At 52.3% G+C, this 21,357-nt stretch overlaps 1 protein-coding gene across 1 annotated transcript in view; it reads right to left on the bottom strand.

Moving 5' to 3' along the window:
* Positions 1–1,700: 1,700 nt before the first annotated feature.
* LOC112402809 (protein-arginine deiminase type-3-like) overlaps positions 1,701–21,357 on the bottom strand; it is a 28,657-nt gene continuing 9,000 nt past the window's right edge. The window contains 15 exon segments of the mRNA XM_024749984.1: positions 1,701–2,009; positions 3,743–3,868; positions 6,145–6,224; positions 8,053–8,155; positions 8,251–8,395; positions 10,154–10,305; positions 12,023–12,067; positions 12,069–12,131; positions 14,019–14,130; positions 14,234–14,337; positions 14,427–14,605; positions 16,351–16,476; positions 17,754–17,871; positions 18,839–18,900; positions 20,820–20,886. Coding sequence (XP_024605752.1) covers positions 1,701–2,009; positions 3,743–3,868; positions 6,145–6,224; positions 8,053–8,155; positions 8,251–8,395; positions 10,154–10,305; positions 12,023–12,067; positions 12,069–12,131; positions 14,019–14,130; positions 14,234–14,337; positions 14,427–14,605; positions 16,351–16,476; positions 17,754–17,871; positions 18,839–18,900; positions 20,820–20,886 — 1,791 coding nt within the window.

The raw sequence follows: 21,357 nt of genomic DNA on the forward strand, positions 1-21,357 counted from the left end.
CCGTTGAGAGGTGACAATTATCCTGCTAAAGCAAGTCCCTAGCCCCTTTATTCCCTGGCCCTCGCTTCCTCCACTTAATGGCACTTAGCTATTTGTGTTTCTTTTCTTGCTACCTCCCTAGATGTAAACTCCTGAGGTTCGAGATTTTTGCCTGGCAAAACCCAGCCCTAGGGCCGGCTTGAGTTTTTATGGGTTTTGCATCTCCGGAGAGAATACAGGGCTTGGAAGGGACAAGCAAAGAGAGCGATTTCCTGGGGCTCTAGAGCAAGCCCGCCGGGGCCTTCATGGGGTGCTCATGGCCTCCCCATGGGCAGGAAGGAGGATGTCTCTGAGGGCACATGGCAGGCCTCTCCATGCTCCACATACACTGGCTTCCCTCACTGCCACACTCATGAAGGAACCTTCCAGCCACAGCCCAGACCCTCACCCCGCCGTGCTCACGTGGTCCTGGCAGCCTGACATTTGACCCCTGGGCTTGCATTTATGCATCCGTATCAGTGCAACTGTCCACGGCGGCCCTAACTCATCCTGTGGCCAAGCTGGAGCAACCTCACAGTCTTACCAAAATTTGGGCTTCTCAGCCTCACCTTCTTGGGGGTCAGGCAAGCAAATACTTCAGCCACAAAAAAACTTCTCTGTTCTTGCTGTTGTGTTCTAAGCCCAAAGAAGGGCCCAAATTAGACTCAAACCATTTGTGTTTCTGTAGCTTTATTAGCCAGGGATGGAAACACAGCTGGACCCACACAACACACATGTAACTGACACACATCTGGAGAAAACCACCCAACCCCTCCCCCCACTCCCCTGCACTCAGAGCGCTTCATTCCCAGAGTTGCCCCCTTGTGAGCCGTCTCGGTGGGTCCGGCCCACCAGGCCCCCCTCTCCTGAGGCGGAGCAAGATATGGAAATATTGACCGGGAGTCAACAGAAAGCCTAGGACTGATTTTACCAGGGCTCTCCCCTCATGCAGAGAGGACTCAGGGCCACTGATGCACCCCATGTATTATGAAGGACATTTTTCACCCTTGCACCCAGTCTTGCCAATCTCCGGGAATTCCCCAGATATTTTCATCTCCAAGAAATTCCAGGAGGTCTTAGAACCAAGTCAGGTTTCTGAACATCAGATGATGAGATGTTTCTAAGGCTAAGTAAGGGGTGACTACCATTGCTTCAACGTGTGTCTAGAAGCACCTACTATGTTAAAGCTCCTGCTGGGCACTGGGCGGGGGTGGCGTTCAACACCTGGTCAGGAGCCTGGGAGCTGGAATGCTGGTCCCGCCTCTGCTCCTTTCCTGTGGGTGAGGCTATGGGCTGGATCTCTCTCCTGTGACTTTAGGGCGTTAGTTCCCCTGTAGCTCCAGAGGCAATCAGACCAAAGCAGGATTGTGGGTCCTTCCTCTGTTAGGACACACAAGCCAAGAGGGCAGAGGAGATGCACGGATGTTTCTAGACCCCAAAGTGAATTAGGCCCCATACAGAGGATTTGGGGCAAGGGGGGAGGGGGATGTTTGGAGGAGTTCCCGTGGGTCATGTTGATCCGCATGAGAGGCCACAAGAAACGAGGTCCTTCTTATTGGGAGGCCAAGGGGAATCAAGGCTGAAAACCAAATGGGTTGCAGGTGAGGCGTGAACACTTCTAAGGAGAAGGCTTCCAAGAGGGTGCTCCATCTGGAAAGTCGGAGTCTCTTGACACTTATTGTTCAGGGGCCTGTCTCAGTCTCCATCACCCAGGCCGACATCCCACCCGGGGGGTAAAGGATGGTGGGGGGATGGGCTCGGGGTACCATGTTCCACCACCTGAAGGAGAAGGTCTGCCGGCGCACGATGGTGCCGCAGTGTACCTCCCCGTGCAGCTTGTGGTATAGGGTGAAGTCGTCAATGAAGGTGCACTGGAGGCCCAGCGGTTCCAGCAGGGACCGCACCTTCTCCCCCAGGCAGCAGCGGCCGCAGATGATGGGTCCGAAGGGCTTGGGGATGCCCAGATGCTTCCCCAGCACCAGCATGTTCACCTACAACAAAGGGGGAGCCCAGGTCAGGGGCAGCACTTCATCATCGGCTCCCACCCCAGCACCCTCACTATACCCGGCAGGACCTGGGTTTGTCTTTGAGGCAGGCTTGCAAATAGCTACTCGCCTCTCCAGGCAGTGGGAGAAGAACTTGGGCTGCTAAGAAATCTGGCCAGCTGTGCATTGCCATGGGCACGTCTGCAGAGTTCACAATGACAACTTATTTCTCTGGTGACTGCCCTCCTTATTGGTGGATCATGGTGGTTGCCATGTCTGTGCTACAGAATCCCAAACTCCTAGGCTGTAGCCAATTGGACCAGGGTAGACATATGACCCCAGCTGGATCAATCAGATTCTCTCCTCCGGTGTTTGAAGTTGATATGGTGGGAGAGTTGAGTCAATCTCTGCCTGTGTCTATACTTATATGTGGCCATATTAATATTCATCCCCAGGGACAGAGGAGCAAGGGAAACCAAGAAATGGAGGAGGAGAAGCAGGGAAGGAGAGGGATGAATGATGTAGACGCAGAGACAAGAAATGGTTCCACGCGCTCCTGATGTCCTCCACAGCTGCCCCTGGCTTTCCTGGGGTCCTTATACTAAATCTTCTGCTCTGGCTGAAGCTGGCTTGGGTGGTCCTCCTGCAAACACAAGAATCTGGATCAGTGCACAAGCTTCTTGGGGGCACAGACATAATTGCCAGGCCTCCTTAGGGATGCAGGAAGGAAAAGGAGTGATGAGAGGCTTTACAAGTGGGGAAATCAAAGATGGCAAAAAGCCAGAAAGGGGAAGGAAAAAAGGAGGGATGAAGCAATGGTGGTGTGGACAGGCTCCCTGCAAGCCTCTGATGATGGGCGAGTCTAGTTCCTCTGGAGGATGGAGGTGTAGAGGGTTTGAAAGGGTAGGGGAAAGAAGAAGGAGGAAGCCGGGTGATTGACAGCAGTGATCTCAAAGTGTGGTCCTCAGAGAGCAGCAAGCATCACCTGGATGCTTGCTTGTTAGAAAGGCAGCAGTGTCTCAGGTCCCTGCTAGATCAGAACCCTTGGGGTGAGGGCCCAGTGGTCCATGTGTTCCAGATGCAAGTTCAAGTTTCAGAGGTAAGGCCCTCAGGGCTCAATCAAAGGCCACTTCTTCCATGAAGCCCTCTTGGATCTCCAGTCCTACCTCTTGTGCCGGAAGTGATTTGTCCCATCTCTGAACTGCCACATCACTTTATTATACAAAGTAGATTGTTGGGACACATCCTCAGAGAGGTGAAGAGAGTTTTCCCCTGAACAGATTTGACCGGCAGCTCCTTGGGAGCAGGGAGCAGCCTTAATCATCTGTGTATCTCACACAGGGTACCCTAAATATGTGGAGGATGGTGAAGAGCTGTTTACTGGGAGAAAGAGAGCAGAATGGGCACCTGAGCTTCCAGTGGATACTACATGCTTTACATGCACAGCCTCATGCAATCTTTCATTCACTCCACAAATATCAAGTGGGTCCCTGGGAGGAGAGAAGAGCCCTTCCCTGATGGCCCCTGAGCAAGGGCTTGGCCAATGAGCATTTCATAGTGACCATGACAATCAGCCAAGAAGTCCTTCTGCTGGGCACCATGGGACCTCTGACTCTCCCTGCCGCCGCTACCAGCCACCACAGTCCCAAACATGGCAGCGACCAATCGTCTTGCCCACTGGGGAGCAGAGGCTCAGAGCTTAATTTGATGAAGCCTTAAATCACGGGTGGTGGCCTCACCAAGTCAGGGAAGAAGGCCACCGCCTTTCTCCTCTCCATCTTGAAGAGCTGGGGGATGTCGATGATGTCACCATCGGTCAGGCCCAGCTCCCGCTTCAGCACCTCCCGGTTCCAGTCGACGCAGCCCTAGGAGAGGAGGAAGGAAGAGGTAGGAGACCTTGCCCGTATTGGAGGGAACCCCAGGGGTCATGTCTGGTTAAGGACGGGCAGGATGCCCAGAGATCAACTCTCCACACAAACCTTCTCTTTGTACCCCTTCATCAAAATATACCTGCCCCGTGTCCCACCCCTCATAGTCCTATCCCATTAGCCAGGCTCAAGTGAGAGTGTTCCAGAGTGTTCCATCCTTGACCCTCTCCTTTCTCTAGATCCTTCACTCCTTAGGGGATCTCCTTCAGTCTTTTTTTTTTTTGGCTGCGTTGGGTCTTAATTTCGGCGTGCGGGATCTTTCGTTGTGGTGTGCAGGCTTCTCTCTAGGTGTGGCACATGGGCTTAGCTGGCCCTCAGCATGTGGGATCTTAATTCCCCGACCAGGGATCGAACCTGAGTCCCCTGCACTGGAAGGCAGATTCTTAACCACTGTACCGCCAGGGAAGTCCCTCTCCTTCAGTCTTATGGTTTAAAACACCAGACACTGACAACTCCTAAATTTCTATCTCCCAACCGCTTTATAGAGCCCAGCCTCTTTGCTGAGCTCAGACGTGCAAGCATAACCAGCACTTTGCATCTTTACTTGGGTGTCTAACGGGCACATCAGATGTGACGGGTCCAAAGACAACCTCTTCATTTCCACCCATGCCCCCACCCCGTTCTTCCACTCTGTGAATGGACCCATTGCTTGGGTCAAAATCCCTGAGGTCATCCTCGATGCCTCCTTTCCTCTCACTCAGCATCCATCATCAGCCAGTCCCGTGGGCTCTACTTCCAAAATATACCCCCGATCGGACCCCTCCCCATTACTTCTACCCCTTCCACCCGGGGGAGAGGCCTCCCCGCCCGCCTGGCTGCCGGCAGCGGCCTCCTCACTGGCCTCCTGGCTTCTTCTGGTCTTGCTTCATGTGGCGGCCATAACAATGCTCCACGAAGACCTCCAGCCATGGGAGTGGAATTGACCGAGGGCCCAGCTGCCCAGATCCAGCTCTGAAATCCTTCCTGTGCTGGCGCCCGCCCGAGGCCACACCTCCCACCAGCTGCTAACAGCCAATGGCTGAGCTCCGCAAGGATACTAGGGCAGACAGTTTCTGGGAGCCGGGACCCTCTGATGGCTGATTGGCTTGCAGAATCCCGCAGTTTGGCTGAGCCTAACTTGACCGTGCGGCAGTAAAGGATGCATCCACCCTTCCCTCCCTCTCCTTCCCTCAGGACCAGCTCGCCCAGCCTCCTCCAGCTCCCTTCCTCTTTCCCTCCTGCAGCATTGCCCCTAATAAAATCCTTGCATGTTTAACCCCCATCTTGGTATTTGCTTCTTGGAAGGCCCTGGGCTGGATATTCTGTTTGCTCTACTGGACCCACTGTCACCCATCTTATCTGCTCTGTGCCCTGGGAGGCTGCCCCTTGGGAATCAGGGGCTCCCCTACCCACAGGCTTCCGGTTGGGTTCAGCCAATGGGGGCACTGGCAGAAGGTGGGGGGGCTGGTAGGAGAGTGTGGTTGGGATCTTTGTTCCCCCAGCTCCCTCCCTGTCAGGTCACTGTGGGTTGGCTGTGAAGTCCCAGCTGCTGTCTCATAGCCTCTTCTTGTAGTGACCCCTCCAGGTTCCAGTAACATCTTCCTTGCCTAATTCCTCCAGGCCCAGGGGTGGTGACGGCTCCCCTCTTTCTACCCTGGGGATATGGGGCAGGCCTTTGTTGATTTCCTCAAATCCTCCCTATGTCTTTGTAAATATTCTCTTTGTTAAACTTTTCTACAGTTATCCGCTTCAAGCGCCATATGTTTCCTGCTGGGACCTACTGTCACCACCTCCCACCCCTCGCCATAATAGAAGATATATTCTCAACACAGCAGCAGAAAGATCATTTCAAAGCATAAGTCCTCTGCTCAAATTCCCCAGTGGCCTCCAATCTCACTCGGAGTCACAGCCAAAGCCCTAGTGATGCCCTACAAGGCCTTATGGGACCTGTCTCCCCGCACTCCACGTGGGCCTCCTGGCTTGTCCTTAAACACCCCAGGCCCCTCTGTTCCTCCTCAGGGCCTCGTCTGTGCTGTGCCCTCTGCCTGGAATGTTTGTCCTCCTCACATGCGCCTGCTTACCCCCTCCTTTCTCTCGGGTCAAAGTCAGGGTTTAGGGGCCCTCATCTGGGCCTGCTCCAGCCTGAGCTTTCATGAACTGTGAGCTTCAGACCCCCATCCCCATCCCGGTCCCCAGCCACACCCAGCTCCCACTCACAGCCCACGGCCCTGTACCTGGACAAACCTATTGTAACTGATGAGGTTTTCACTGGAGAGGACCTGGTCGATGGAGATGGCGTTGATCTGCTGATTGCCTGTGAAGGAGAGAGAGACACGAAGGGCAGGGCGAGAACAATGCCAGCAGGGAGGGCCACCTGCTCTGGGAAGCAGCCAGACAGAGGCCAAGTTCGCAGGTACCGGTCTTGCTGAGTCAGCGGCTCCCCGGCCTTTCCGCTTGGCCACTGTGCGAGTCTGGGCGTGTGAGGACGGCTGGGGCAGGTGGCTGCAGTGCCATGAACTTTAGACCCTCATCTGAGCACTTCGGAAGTGGCGACACCTTTTATTGGAAATGTACAGCCTCCCCCTCTCCCACCGGGGCACTGGGTGATGATCGCTCTTTTTTGGCTAGTGGTGGGTCAGGGAGCTGGGTCACCCACCTGCCACCAGTGCCAGCCCTGACGGACACCACTGGACCCTGCCCCTGACCTCCAAGAGGTGACTGCATGGCAAAGGGGCTCCCCCAGGCCCAGCTTTCCTGCAGCCTTGATGAGGTGCCCGTGGAGACGGGCGTGACAGGGGAGGTCAGAGCCAATGGCTCACAATCCTCGTGGCTGCCATTTATGAAGCTCTTACCCTGTGCAGGCCCTGAGTCCAGCGCTCTACACTCAGCACTTCATTTAGGCCTCATGGTAACCCTACAAGGTATGCATCATCACCCCCACTTTACAGATGAGGAAACTGAGGCTCAGAGAGGTAAAAAGACTTGCCTCAGGTCTTGCAGCTAGGAAATGGGGGTGCTTGTGATTCAAACCCAAGCCCAGTGCTCATGAAGGGGTGAAGCCTTGACCAAGGGAAAGGAGAGGGCTTGCTGGCCACCCCAACCCCCGCCCCAGGCTTGACATCCCCCCCACCCTAGTTGGAATCCAGACCCAGCTCCGCTGCATTCTTGCTGAGGCCTCTGGGCCAGCGACTTACCCACTCTGAGCCTCCTCTTCTGACGTGTGAAGCAGAGTGACAGTAAGCCTCACAGGCTCTCCTGAGGTCAAATGGGGTAAACTGCGTGGACCTCACAGCCTGGGGGCTGGTACACAGTAGGTGACCACTGAGGTGTGCTGGACCTCCACGGCCACCACCCTGGGTATCAGCTCTCCAGTGCCACACGGTGGCTATGTGTGCTCTGACAGCTGTGAATTCCCTCACTGTCCTGCTCAGGACACTGCTCCCTGTAAAGCGGTACTTCTAAGAAAGATGAAGATAGCTTTCTCCCTGCCTGGTACATGAAATTTGGATTTGAGGATTTTTTCAGGTTTCATCTGAGCTCAAAGGAGTCTATTCGTGGTCCTTGTGGGAGTGATGGGTTTGGGGGAAATTGTATTTCTTCCACTTTATAGCTGGGGCTTCGGGGTGATGGTAGTGAGGGGTGGTAAGGGGACGTGGGAAGTTATACTCGGGAGCTTCTAAGTTCTATGGAAGCTTTTCTCTCAGAGAGAGGTGTGGTCCAGGGTGGGACTGTTCATGAGCCCAGGCTCCAAGCCCCCAAAAGATGCTCCATTGATCCATCAGATTTTGCTCACAAAACACAAATTATTAAGATTTTCAAGACAGTGAAGGGCAGAGCGTCAAATCCCAAGTGCTGGACCCTTCTGAGCAGAGGGCCCTGTATGACTGCCCTGGTCACGTGCCCACAAAGCTGGCCACGTCTCCACTCTGTCCACACCCACCACAAGCCCTTCATCCATCATGGAGCTCCCTGCCAGCTCTGCTCCAGCCATGGAGAGTGGTGTCTCGTGGAGCAAGGGATCTCACACCTGGGAGGACAGCCCTGTTTTAAAATGTGCCCTTCCTCCCTCAAGCCACGACGTGTCTTAATTTAGGTGACGGGGGTGGGAGATCTGTGATGAGGGATACAGCACTGGTACCCACCAATAAACCCTTGGAACAGGAGGGCCGTGCCGTGGCCCTGCTTCTGCTTTTCCTGGAAGAGCTTGAAGCAGGCGCTAGGGCTGGCCAGGAGCGTCCGGAAGCCCTGTGTGGAGAGAGCAGATTCCATTGAGCTCGCCGGCCTCGGCATGGCTCCTTGGAGCTCATCCCCTAACCCAGAGCTGTCTCCCGAGTCCTTACCTTCCCATGGGGGGCAGGGACAAAGCTCAGAAACTCATCCACATGGCCCGTGGCCAACCAGTCCACAAAAAGCTCCACAGTGAGCTGCACCTTCTGTGCGTGAAGGAAGTCCCGAACCACCTGGGTGACCCTGCGGCCTCTTGACCTGGGGCCCAAGGGGTTAAAAAACAAAAGTTAACTAAAATTATACATATATGCAGAAATGGAATGGCAAGAGTTCAAGATTTCTGCAACATCTGCCCCAAAATGCATTGCTTTTGTAATCAGGGAAGACAATAAATATATATTTAAATTGCACTCGGGGCTTCCCTGGAGGTCCAGTGGTTTAGAATCCACCTCCCAATGCAAGGGACACGGGTCCGATCCCTGGTGGGGTAACTAAGATCCCACATGTCGTGGGGCAACTAAGCCTGCACGCTGAGACTCCTGAGCATGCGAGCCACAGCTAGAGAGAAGCCCGTGCCCAGCAACGAAGATCCCGCGTGCCGCAACGAAGACCCAAGGCAGCCAAAAATAAAAAATAAATAGGCATGGACTTATATATACTACCAAACGTAAAACAGATAGCTCGTGGGAAGCAGCCGCATAGCACAGGGAGATCAGCCGGGTGCTTTGTGACCACCTAGAGGGGTGGGATAATGAGGGTGGGAGGGAGAGGCAAGAGGGAGGAGATATGGGGATATATGTATACGTATAACTGATTCACTTTGTTTTAAGCAGAAACTAACACACCATTGTAAAGCAATTATACTCCAATAAAGATGTTAAAATAAATAAATAAATAAATAAATAAATATTTTTAAAAAATATATATATAATAAATTACACTCCAGGTGAGTTCTCGATGAGGCAGACACAGGACAGGTCAATCACACCAGGTCAGTGACCCACCCAGGTCTCACCATCCAGGCAAATCCTCAGAAACACCCTCAGGCCCCATCCTCACATTCTCCAAGAGACTGATTTCACCCCCATATTCAATCACCGGCTGGGCAGTGCTTTGTAGAGTTTAACGTACATCTCTCTTGCTGCAGCCTCGCCTTCCTGCATGTCAGTGAGGGGAGAGGGTGATCTTTTCTCATAGCCCCGGCATATTACGTTCATGAATTTAAACCCCATTCTTCTCTTGCCTTCTGAAAAAGTATCTAATGGCATGGCCCCAACTTCCTCTTTCTGTGAGATCATGTGTTTGAGGGCAGGTAGTCCCCTTCAAAGCTTCTTGTTTCACCTGTTGTTTGATCACAAGTCTGTTCTAACTGCTTTGCTGAATTTGGTTGGCTCAGTTTTGGTCTATTCCGTAGCAAATAACCATTATCATATAATTCCTTTTCTTTTTCATCAATATCCCTGTGTCACATATTGAACAAGACATCATCAGTTACACTCTCTCTTTGTGTCACTGCTGTCTCAATTTTCATGTCCTATACCTCCCTTTTGCTCTCAGGACAAGGTCTGATATTAGTCATTTACATCATAGTGTGAACAAGCATTGATTTAAATGTAATTTCTCCTGGGACTGCTGAGACTTAAAACTTTTTCATCTATAACTATTAATTGATGTCAACATCTATTTATTTTCTGAATCAGAAGACCTAAGTCTAGTCATAACTTTGCAGCCTGTGTGACCTTTCCCAGGTCACTCACCTTCTCTGGGCCCACTTATGAAATGAAAGCGTTGGACTGAATGATCTCTTACATCTCTGCTTGCTCCAGTCTTCTCAGACTCCCCAAGGTAAGTGTGGACAGTGTCTGGAGAACCGTCTTCTGCTCCCACCCCACCACATCCAGGTCTACAATTTCATCACTGATTTTTTCTGGTTCTCTTCCAGGAGTAGAATGGCCCCTCCCCCAGCCACGATCACCACCCCACCCTCAGTCTCCACCCCAGGAACACCTCTTTCACCCAGGCAGGTTGCCACCAAAGAGGATCCTCCCCAGGGGGTATTCTTTCCCATTGGCCACCACTGGGGGACTGACCTCCAGGTTCCCAAAGGAATCCAGGCCACTCACAGAGTTGTCTCGTGGTTCCCGAGTCACATAGCCGAAATCTGGACCCTGGTAGGGGAAGTTGAGTCAGGCTGGGAGTGGGGAGGCTCACCAGGAAGAGCTTGAACCTACCTGTTGGGCTTTGAGCTCCTTAGAGTGGGAGTGACCACCCATTCTTCAGATGGAAATACTGAGTCAAAGATGGGGATCTGACCTAGCGGTATTTTATTCACGCCTGCCAAGGCTGGGACACACACAGCTCACTGACTGGCCCCGCTGCCATATTAGAGAACGTTATTCCCCATGGTGATGGGAAAACAGCAGAGAGGGCCCTGGCTGCTCCAACACTCCCCATTAGACACTGAGCCTGAGGCCATGGCCTCCCCCTTTACCCTCTGCACGGCCTTCCTGCCAAGTCCAATCCAAGGCAGGTATCTGGCTGCTCTAGAGTGGCCTACTTTGGGGACAAATAGGCTGTTCTCAGTTTTTCAACTCTGGAAAAGGGGAGAACTTCCCAGGGCCATCTCTTAGAAGGAATTTAGACAATATCGAGGGCCAGGGGAGAGCTCCTCCCACCTTTGTGATCCAATAAGGTGCTGGAGAAGTCTTCCGTTCTCTTTGGCACGAGGGAATCTCCCCTCTTTTCTCAGGAGAGGTAGATTAAGACACTTTTTTTTAAATTTTATTGAAGTTTAGTTGATTTACAATGTTGTGTTAATTTCTGCTGTACAACAGAATGACTCAATGATACATATATCTCTTCTTTTTCATATTCTTTTCCATTATGGTTTATCACAGGATATTAAATATAGTTTCCTATGCTAGACAGTAGCACCTTGTTGTTTATCCATCCTGTATGTAACAGTTTGCATTGGCTAAGCCCAAACTCCCAGTCCTTCCCTCCCCCACTCCCCCTCCTCTTTGGCAACCACCAGTCTGTTCTCTATGTCTGTGCATCTGTTTCTGTTTCATAGATAAGTTCATTTGAAGACACCCTCTTTATTACCAATAATCATATGAGCAAACTATGTTGTATGTTTTCTTCATGTAGGCATGGAGAAGCCTCACAAACACCTGTGAGGCCAGGGCTAACATATTTTTACTGATGAGGAAATTGAGGCTCAGAGAGGGGAAATTATTTATGCACGGTCACACAGCATGTGAGTGACAGAGCCAGGCTGTCTGGCTCCAAAGCCTGTGTTCTTAACAGCTGCACTGTCCTGCCTCCCTTTCCCTTCTCGGGCTGCCAGATTTAGTAAAAAAAGAAAAGATACAGGATGCCGGGCTTCTAGTAAAAAAAGAAAAGATACAGGATGCCGGGCTTCCCTGGTGGCACAGTGGTTGAGAGTCCGCCTGCAGATGCAGGGTACATGGGTTTGTGCCCTGGTCCGGGAAGATCCCGCATGCTGCAGAGCGGCTGGGCCGGTGAGCCATGGCTGCTGAGCCTGCGCGTCTGGAGCCGGTGCTCCGCAACGGGAGAGGCCACAACAGTGAGAGGCCCGTGTACTGCAAAAAAAATAAATAAATAAAATAAAGATACAGGATGCCCAGTTCAATTTGAATATCAGGTAAACAAATATTTTTAGTATAAGTATATCCCATGCAATGTATGAGATATACTTATACTAAAAGTTACTCACTGTGTAGCTGAAATTCAGCTTTAACTGGGCATCTCCTATTTTATCTGGCAACTCTACTCCTGTCCCTAAAGAACATAGTTCCCAGTCTGGCCCTTGGGGTAATGTCTCTCAGCCCTCAGGCCTAGGCTGTGGCCTTGACCACTCACCAGGATTCTTTTGTAAGGGAAGTCCTGCAGTTCTCCATTCCCCGGGGGAGTCAAAGACTACTGGGAAGGTCTTGTGCAGTGCCTGAACGTAGCCCAGCTCCATCCCATCCTGCAAACATGAGGTCGCCAGCTGTGGATGCTCAGCAGCTTCCCCTGCTTGCCTGGCACTCAGCACCTTGGCGAAGACTGTTCACGGGAGTTCTGTGCCGCAGGCCTGCTTTGCCCTTTCGGGGGAGGGGCCGTGATGTCTGCTAGCTGGGGGAGGGGCTGGAGGCTCAGAGAGGGGGTCCCCTTGCCTAGGGTCACACAGTAAGACAGGTCAGGAATGAACGAGAACACGGCCTTGGGGTTGTCCCTGTGCTGTGTCAGGGCAGAGTGGATACAGAGACGGGTTTGGGTGGCCTGCAATGGACAAACAGGCTGCTGGGTACCAGCCAGCACATCTGGCCTCTGCACGTGGTCATGAGGGATTGACGGCTGGACAGGGCTGAGGGGACCTAAGGAGTACAGATCTGCCTCCTTTTCTTTTTGTTTTGCCACGCTGCATGTGGCATGCGGGATCTTAGTTCCCCGACAAGGGATCTAACCCATGCCCCCTGCAGTGGAAGCTCGGAGTCCTAACCACTGGACCTCCAGGGAAGCCCCAGGCCTCCTTTTCAAACACGTAAACACACCCAGGTCAATTCTGAGCCCTCTGGCTCCGGAGGCAAAGATGACCCATCACTGATGAACTATGTATCCAACAAGAAGCTCACGATTATGGGCCCGGCCCTGCCTTAAGCTCTTTACAAATATTAACTCCATCAGTCCTCATGACATGCCTGTGTGGAGGTGCCATGATTACCCCATATCACCGGTGAGGAAAGTGAGGAACAGAGAGACCTAGTTATTTGTCCAAGGGCACACAGCTAGCCAGCAGCATAGCCAGGATCCAAACCCAGCCTGTCCGGCTCCAGAGTCCTGCTCTGAACCACCTCATCGGACGAACCTCCAGTTGAAATGAAAGCTTCTTAGCTGGGCATTCAAGGCCTCCTACCTCAACTCTTGCCCTTCAAAGAAACTGGGCCCTGGCCAAAGAGAATAGATGACATCTTTTCTCATGCCTCCCACCTCTGGTCCTTTGCACATACCAGTCTTCTGCCAGGACCACCGTCCATTGAGTCTCAGCACAGACCTTACCAGATCTGTGGCCCTAGGCATTTACTCCCCTGAGAGCTCCTTCTTTATTGACAGGGCATTGTCAGGAAGATGAAGTGATGCTACACACGGCCAGCAATGAGTGCTCGATAAACGACACAAACCATCATCCACTCGCCAAATCTGGTCCAGCTCAGATGCCCCCTCCAGGCAATCTTCGCTGATCCCCCAGACAGAGGTGATGCCGCACGCCTCCAAACCCTGCTGGCACTTTGCCAGTACCCCTGCTACATCTTAGATTGCTGGGCGGGGATTTCTGTCACAGTCATTCTCTACATCGGGGCTTCTAGCTTCGGCACTCTTGACTCTTGGGACCAGATAATTTTTGTCGTGGAGGCCGTCCTGTGCATTGCAGGATGTCTAGCAGCACCCTCGGTCTCTACGCACTGGAAGCCAATAGCACCACCTCTCTCAGTGTAACGACCAAATGTCTCCGGATGCCACCAAATGTCCCCTGGGGGGACGAAATCACCTTCCATGGAGAACCACTGGTCCAGGTTGTTGAGGGCAAGGAGCGTGTGCCCTGCACCTCTGCCATCCCCTTCAGGTTCAGCCCAGTGCCTATGCCAGATCCTATGGGTGTATGGATGTCAAATTCAATGTCAGTGTTCTTGAGCCTCCAGAAGGTTCTGGAGAGAAGGGGAGAGCTCTAGGTCTAGAGTTAGAAAGAGCAGTGCCCTGGGGAGGACGAGCACAGCCCCGTTCCTCCTGGATATTCCCAGCAGCACCCGCGTTGGGATAGGCCAGCCTCTCCCTCCAGGCCAGTGTCGGGTGAGGTGCTGCCCAGCGGCCGTGGTACCTGGATCCAGCGGTCGTTGCGGTTCTCGGCCTGTGGGCAGATGGTCAGCTTGCAGCCGGCTCTCCTGGCCAGCTCCGCCACTGCATCCGCAAAACACGTGTTGTTCCTCACACTGCAGACGAGCCCAGGGAGAGTGGCTCAGGACAGAGCCGGGCCTGGGGGTGGAGAGAGGGGCCACCAGGGTCAGAAGGACACCCAGCACCCCCCGGACTCACCGGCACACGTACACCTCCAAGGGCGGCAGGGTGCTGGGCGTCATAATCCAGGGCACCACACAGAACACCACGGTGTCAGTGAAGATGGGGGATTCGGAGAAATCCTGCAGGGGAAGACCAGAGGGAAAAGAAACTGGCCTCAGGGTCCAGAGCCTGGATGGTTCAAGGACCACCGTGGACTTGAGCAAGCCGCTTGCTCCTTAGTTTCTAGAGAGGCACCAGCGGGGTGGTCGGGATCTTTCACGCCAGCGTCAGGGAAGGAGAGGCCCTCTACGAAGAAGCACTCCTCATCCCCGTGGAAGCGGGGCACCTGGTACGACGCCTTGTTCTGGCCCAGCATGTGCCTGTAAGCCTCTCATGAGTCCTCGGGACCTGGGAGGGGACAGAAGGGGTGGCCGTGGCTCCTGAGCGGGCCTGGGGAGCAGGAAGGGCTGTGCAGCCTTACCAACAAAATGTAAGCCAGACAACAGCTCATGCCTCTCACCTCCCACTGGCAAAGGAGGGAAAGATGCCTAATACCTGGCATGGGCAGGCCTGGGTGGGGGCAAGGGAGGGCATTCCTTTCTAAAATCAGTGCTCAGATCTTTCGGAGGGCAATTTGGTGGCATCTAAGAAGGTAATGTTGGGACTTCCCTGGTGGTGCGGTGGTTAAGAATCCACCTGCCAATGCAGGGGACACGGGTTCGAGCCCCGGTCCAGGAAGATCCCACATACCGCGGAGCAACGAAGCCCGTCCACCACAACTACTGAGCCTGCGCTCTAGAGCCCACGAGCCACAGCTACTGAGCCCACGTGCCACAACTACTGAAGCCCGCGTGCCTAGAGCCCCTGCTCCACAACAAGAGAAGCCACCGCAATGAGAAGCCCGCGCACTGCAATGAAGAGTAGCCCCCGCTCACCACAACTACAGAAAGCCCGCGCACAGCAACGAAGACCCAACACAGCCAAAAGTAAATAAATAAATAAATTTATTTAAAAAAAAAAAAGAAGGTAATGTTTACCCCTAACCAGCAATTCCATGGCTAGGTATCTTTCCTAAAAAATACATGTACAAGGGTGTTCACTGGTTAATTATTCATTCATTGAATAAATATTTACTGAGCACCTACTATGCACCTAGGAGGCATAGTTCTGGACTCAGGATATGGCTGTGAGCAAGGTCCCTGCCCGCCAGGAACCTAGATTGTTGTAAAATCAGAACACTGCAAAAACTGTGCCTTCAGGGGACCAGATAATTTACAGCAGCTCCAAGCTTTGGAATACGATGAAGCTGTGGAGGAGACTGAAGCGGAGCTAAATAAACACACAGGGAGATGTGTAGGATGTATAACTCAACGGGAGAAACCATTTGGAAAGCAGAGTATGTACACACACACACGCACGCACCCACACACCATGCACACACACACACCATGCTCATCTAGTGCACATAGAGAAAAGTCGGGAAGAACACACACCAGATTGTTAACAGTGAACACATGTTAAGGGTCAGGTTTTGGGGTAGGGATAGCAAACTCTCATTTTTTATTTTACATACTTCTATATTTTTTAAATGACCATATTATTACTTGTATACATTTGTATTTTTAAAATGTAAAAAATTTTGACGTTATATACTTTTATTTGTGATAATGGAATTGTGGCTATGTAAAGCAATAGTTTGGGTTGTTTTTCTTTGAGTGGGGTGGGGAGATACAGACTGAATTATTATAGAGGCAGACAGCCAGGGTGTCTGGGACTGACTTTAAAATACTTCAGCAAACCGAAAAGGATAGATGAAGTAAGAGAGGCAAAATAGTGATCACTGTTGAATCTGAGTGGGTGGCACATGGGGGTTCATTACACCGTTCTCTCTACTTTTGTGGATGTTTGAAAGTTGTGATAATAAAAATTTCTAAACGTGCTTAGAACATATTTTAAAAATTCAGTCATCCGGTAAAACTACCTGAGGCACGGCTGTGCCAGGGATGCCAGCCAACCGGTTCTGGAGCTCTCTCATCTGATTCTTCTTCCTCTGACCCCCAAGGCAGCCCAGGAGCCAAAGCAGAGCCTGCTCTCTCACCCCAGGTGGGGAAACTGAGGCCCCCTTCGGCAGGGCAGGATGGGCATGAACTCACCACAAGCACGGAAGAACTGTGCCCACTTGGCGTCACAGCTGGAGGTGTGGAGGACAAGTGTGTGATCGTCGAAAAGAGCAACGGGGCCTTGGGTCCGCAGGACCATGACAGACATATCTTCCAGGTCTGGGGAGCCAGACACAGGGCGGCAATTCAGGGGGCCTCCGACACCCCAGCTCCTCCGACTCCTCCCCGTGCCCTCCCCAGGGCAGAAGGTGCCGAGACTTGGGTCTCTGAGCCCCAGCTCTGCCCAGCCTGTGGAAGCACTGGGAGCCATCAGGAGCAAACCACAAAGATGGCTGTAAGCATGTGACATGGTGAGCTACTTCCTACCCTCTCGGAGCCTCGGTTTCCTCATCTGCCCAGAAAACCAGGAAGTATAGAGCAGCCAGCCCGGTGCCTGGCACACGACAGGTGTGCAGGAGAAGCATGTGTGGTAAGAAGCCCACCTGGGCAGCACGAAGGTGAAGGCCCCTGTCTCAGTCCCAGAATCGCTCGCTGCTGCCCTGGGCCAGCCCCTCCCCGCCCCAAAGCCTCAGCCTTCCTGTCTCCAAAACAATCATGCCAACTTTTAGAGTAGCATGGGCATCTCATGTGTGAAGCCCCTGGCCCACACCAAGGATGCTTCTGCAGCATCCTTCATGGGGCTGTGCATGTGGTTCAGGATGGATTTAAACGTGGGCAGGGCTTCCCTGGTGGCGCAGTGGTTGAGAGTCCGCCTGCTGATGCGGGGGACGCGGGTTCATGCCCCGGTCCGGGAGGATCCCACATGCCGCGGAGCGGCTGGGCCTGGGAGCCATGGCCGCTGAGCCTGTGTGTCCGGAGCCTGTGCTCCACGGAGGGAGAGGCCACAACAGTGAGAGGCCCGCGTATCGCAAAAAAAAAAAAAACGTGGGGCATCTCTGAAACCCAGACCAGCGATGCCAGGGAGGAGGAAGAGGCCGGATTTCGGGTTGGAATCAGAAGGCTTGGACCTGTCACAGGCTGGCTGAGTGACTTTGGGGATCTCCTGACCTCTGAGCCTCAACGTCCTTGTCTCTAAATTGGGGCGATGTTGCCCTTCTGCTTCGATGGTTAAATGAGAATTTGGGTAAAGAGTCTGGCACATGACGGGTGCTCAAATAATGTTAGCATCCTCTACTCCCCTGAAGGGAGAGAAAGGTGAGTCAGCTCCTTTCCAGAGCTCTGCCCCAGCCTGCGAGTGCCCGCTGGCACTGAGGATGGGGAGAGGCAGCTGCCGGCCTGAGGCAGGTTTTAAGGAGCATCAAGGTGTATACAGGAGCTGAGACTCTGGCCCTGAGCTCTGCCTTCAGAGCTGCCTGTGGGGGTCAGAATCCCTGCAGGGTAGCTGAGCATTGACCCTGGAAACCCAGGGACACAGGCTGCCCCGGTGCCCCCCTCGCCTTGCAGGCAGCGCACGTGCCGGTCACAGTTGTCCTGGTCATCACAGTTCAGATTGTCCCTGTCACAGTTCACCAGCAGGATGGCTCCATACCCACTAGATCCCCAGACCCACTGCCGCTGCCAGTGGCAAAGCACAGCTGATGACGGGGGCTCAGACCAGACCTGTGCCTCCCTCCTCAGCAACCTCCTGGCCAGCCTCCTAACCCATCCCTTCCTTTTCACCCTGCCCTGTGATGATAGGTCCACTCCTGCTCAAGAAACGGCAATAGCTCCCTACTGCCCACACCATCAAATTCAAACGACACAGCTGTCTCTCATGGCTGCCTGTGTTATGTCTCCAGCCAACATCCTCTTTCCGATAGGCAGCTTCCTGATAAGATCCATTCCTTTCTCCAGGCCTTAGCTTCTGCTGTGCCCTCCACCTGAAATGCCCTCCGTCTTGCATCGCTTTGGAGCCCAGCGCACGGGGACTTCAAGGGAAGTCTTTCTTGCTCACAAAGCCCACCTTGTCCTTCTCCTCTGAACTCCCAATGCATTAAGTACCACCACAGTTCAGCCCAAAGTTCTTTTACAGTTTCAGCCTTGGTAGATTTCCCTTTTCACCTAGATTAGGGGGTCAGCACACTACTGCCCGTGGGCCAAATCTGGCCCACTACCTGTTTTTTTAAAATAAAGTTTTATTGGAACACTGTCACATCCATTTGTTTCTGTACTATCTCTTTCATTCTACAATGGCAGAATCAAGTAATTGCAAGAGAGACAGGATGACTCGCAAAGCCTAAAATATTTACTATCTTGCTCTTACAGAAAAAGTTTGCCAACCCCCAACCTAGATTGAAAATCCAGAAGGACTTTTCCCCAGAAAGGAAGGCCTAGCCCAGGGCTGGGCACCTGTGTGCTTGAAAACTCTTGGTGATGATTTTTCTCCCAGAAGATCCCCAGCCATGCCTGGTTCCTATCTGGCTCCACTGGCCTTGACATCAGCTTGGAGGCAGGGGGATACCTATAATGGTCTCCCTCCTCTTAACCCAGCCTAGAGCAGCTCCAAACTCCATGCCCGTTTCTGGGCCCAGAGATAGCCTACCTTGTCCACAAAGCCCCTATCCCGTCTGCCTTCACAGTTCAGGTCACAATCCAGGGTGATATCTGCAAGGAGAGGGCAGAAGGTAAGTCATGACAGTGTTTCCAGGGGCCCAGCACATTTTAGCCTCGGTCTTGGCCCATCTGGCAAATGAAAGTCATTTCCAAGGAGACACTGCCCAGAGGTGGGAGCATCTGGAGCCTCCCTCCCTGGGCTGGGGAAAGAGGCCTTGGGGAGGAAGCAGGGTCAGAGCAAAGACCCAGGTCAAATGCTGCCCCCTCCAGGAAGCCTTCCCTGAACTCTCCCTCTCCTGCATCTCTACAGCCCTCGCCGTCTGGGGCACACCCTGCACTGCGCCTGGGTTGCCCTGGACATTCTTGGTCTGTATGAAGCTGCCTCGTCTCCTTGGGATGGGGCAGTGAGCCTGGACTTTGGTGTTAGATAGTCATGGATGTGAATCTAGGCTCTGGCACCTACAGGCTATGTGGCTTCTCTGAGCCTCAGCTTTTCCCTAAATCCCAGCCTCCATCCCACTGTCTTAACCTTTCTCCCTAGAAAGTTGGGGGAGATTTTACAATACAAATGAAACCTTCAAGGGAGAGAGAGAGAGAGAATTTGAAATGATTTTTAAGCATGTGAAAAGGCACCCACCCACCATGCAATAAGTGCATGAAACTCACAAAGCTAATACGGGGCAAAACAAGCCCAACTCCAAAGGACGCGTACAATAAGATTCCATCCAGGGAGAATTCAAAGATAGGCAAAAATAGACTGTATTATTTGGGTGTGCCTATTCAGATGATAAAACCATAAAGGAAAGCAAGGAAATACTTACCACAAGATAGTGGTTACCTCTAAGGGAAGGAGGGAGCTTTGATCAGAGAGAGGCTCGGTGGCAGGGGGCACTTTGGGGTATTGACCACGTTCCCTGTTCTATTTCTTAACCTGGGTAATGGTTGCTCAGGTGTTTGCTTTGTAACTATTCCTTAATGTGTGTGTATTCACACCCATACCCTCACACACACATACATACATACGTACTTTGCTCTATGCATATTTTCCAAAGAACAAGGGTGGGTGTGTGTTCAGGGAGAGGAGGTGGGGAGGTCCCCAACATCAGTCCTAACTAAAGGGAGGCAAATTAAAGCAACAATGAGACAGCGACCTCTCAGACTGGCCAAAAACAGAAACGGTTGATAATGTACAGCGTTGGCAAGGCACTCCCATACTCCCTGCTGTTGGCAGGTGTATAACGTGGTACGGTCTTTTCGAAGAGCCATTTGGCAATATCTATCACAATTTAAATGTACCTTCCCTGTAACTCAGCAGTTCTGCTCCTAAAAACGCCTCCTGCAGACAAAGCATTTTCAACTTTCTTGCTAACTTTCTTGTTCTCCAAGTGCTTGTACCAACGCAAACCCCACCCCCGGTAGAAGGAGTTTCCAGTTGCACATCCTTCGCAGATAAGTATCTTCTAAGGTAAGTATCCTTTCATTTGAGCTCTGATCATTGGGGCTTTTCTCATCTGTGGTTTGCTGGGTTTCTATCGTTTGGTTTTTCTTTCTTATTGATCGGCATTCTCCATTACCCATAAGCACTGAGTCAGCTATATGCATTGCAAAGCTCTTCTCCATAGTCTGGCTTTGTACTTGTCCTCCACTGTACAGAAGTTTTCGATTTTAATACAGTCTAATTTATCAGTCTTGCCCCTGAAGTCCTGTGCTTTTGTTTTGCCTTGTTAAAGAAAACTTCTGACTGCTTTGATGTTGAAAAGATATTCTCTTCTAAAAGCTTTAAAATTCTGACTTTCACCTTGAGATTTTTAACCCATCTGGAATTTATTTTTGAGTATGGTATGAAGTTGGGCTCCAAGTTCATTGAGTTCATTCAATGGGTCTGGGTTCTGGTCCTCTATTGGTTCCGTCGGTCTGTATTTAACCCTGCACCAATTTCACACTGCCATTGGCTGAGGCCCCGGACTTACCCACACAGGTGAGGTAGAGCAGCGCATAGGCCAGAGGCTCTTGGCCGGAATGGTAGGAAATCTGAACCTGTAGAGAGATGGGCCCCAAGGTCAAGTTGGCTGAAGCCAAGAGCCCTGCCCCAAAACACAGGTCTTGAGGGATCTGGCAAGGAGGGGAGGAGTTCCCAGGAAACTCTGTACACTAAAGTTGAGTTTACTAACCCAGCTCTTCCTTTAGCCTTCTCTGTGCCATTTATTTTTCCATGCCTCAGTTGGCCTATCTGTAAAATGGGAACAATTTGTGAGGGATTCCTTGGACACGTGTGTCCCGGTGCTGCCAAGGACTTCTGTGTGCTTTTGGCAAGCCCCTGCTCCAAAGAACAGGAGCTGGGGCTCCTGTTTTTGATCTCAGTTTCGCCATTCCTAAAATGAGGAGTTTGGACTGGGCAGGCTTTAGGGACACTCTCTTAACTCTGGGATTCAGACAGGCCTAGACTTGAGCCCAGCACCTCTGGGTTCTGTGACCTTGGCCGAGGCCCTTCACCTTTCTGAGCTACCT

This window comes from Neophocaena asiaeorientalis, unplaced genomic scaffold (assembly GCF_003031525.2).
Source record: "Neophocaena asiaeorientalis asiaeorientalis breed wild unplaced genomic scaffold, Neophocaena_asiaeorientalis_V1.1 scaffold275, whole genome shotgun sequence".
Classification (NCBI taxonomy): domain Eukaryota; kingdom Metazoa; phylum Chordata; class Mammalia; order Artiodactyla; family Phocoenidae; genus Neophocaena; species Neophocaena asiaeorientalis.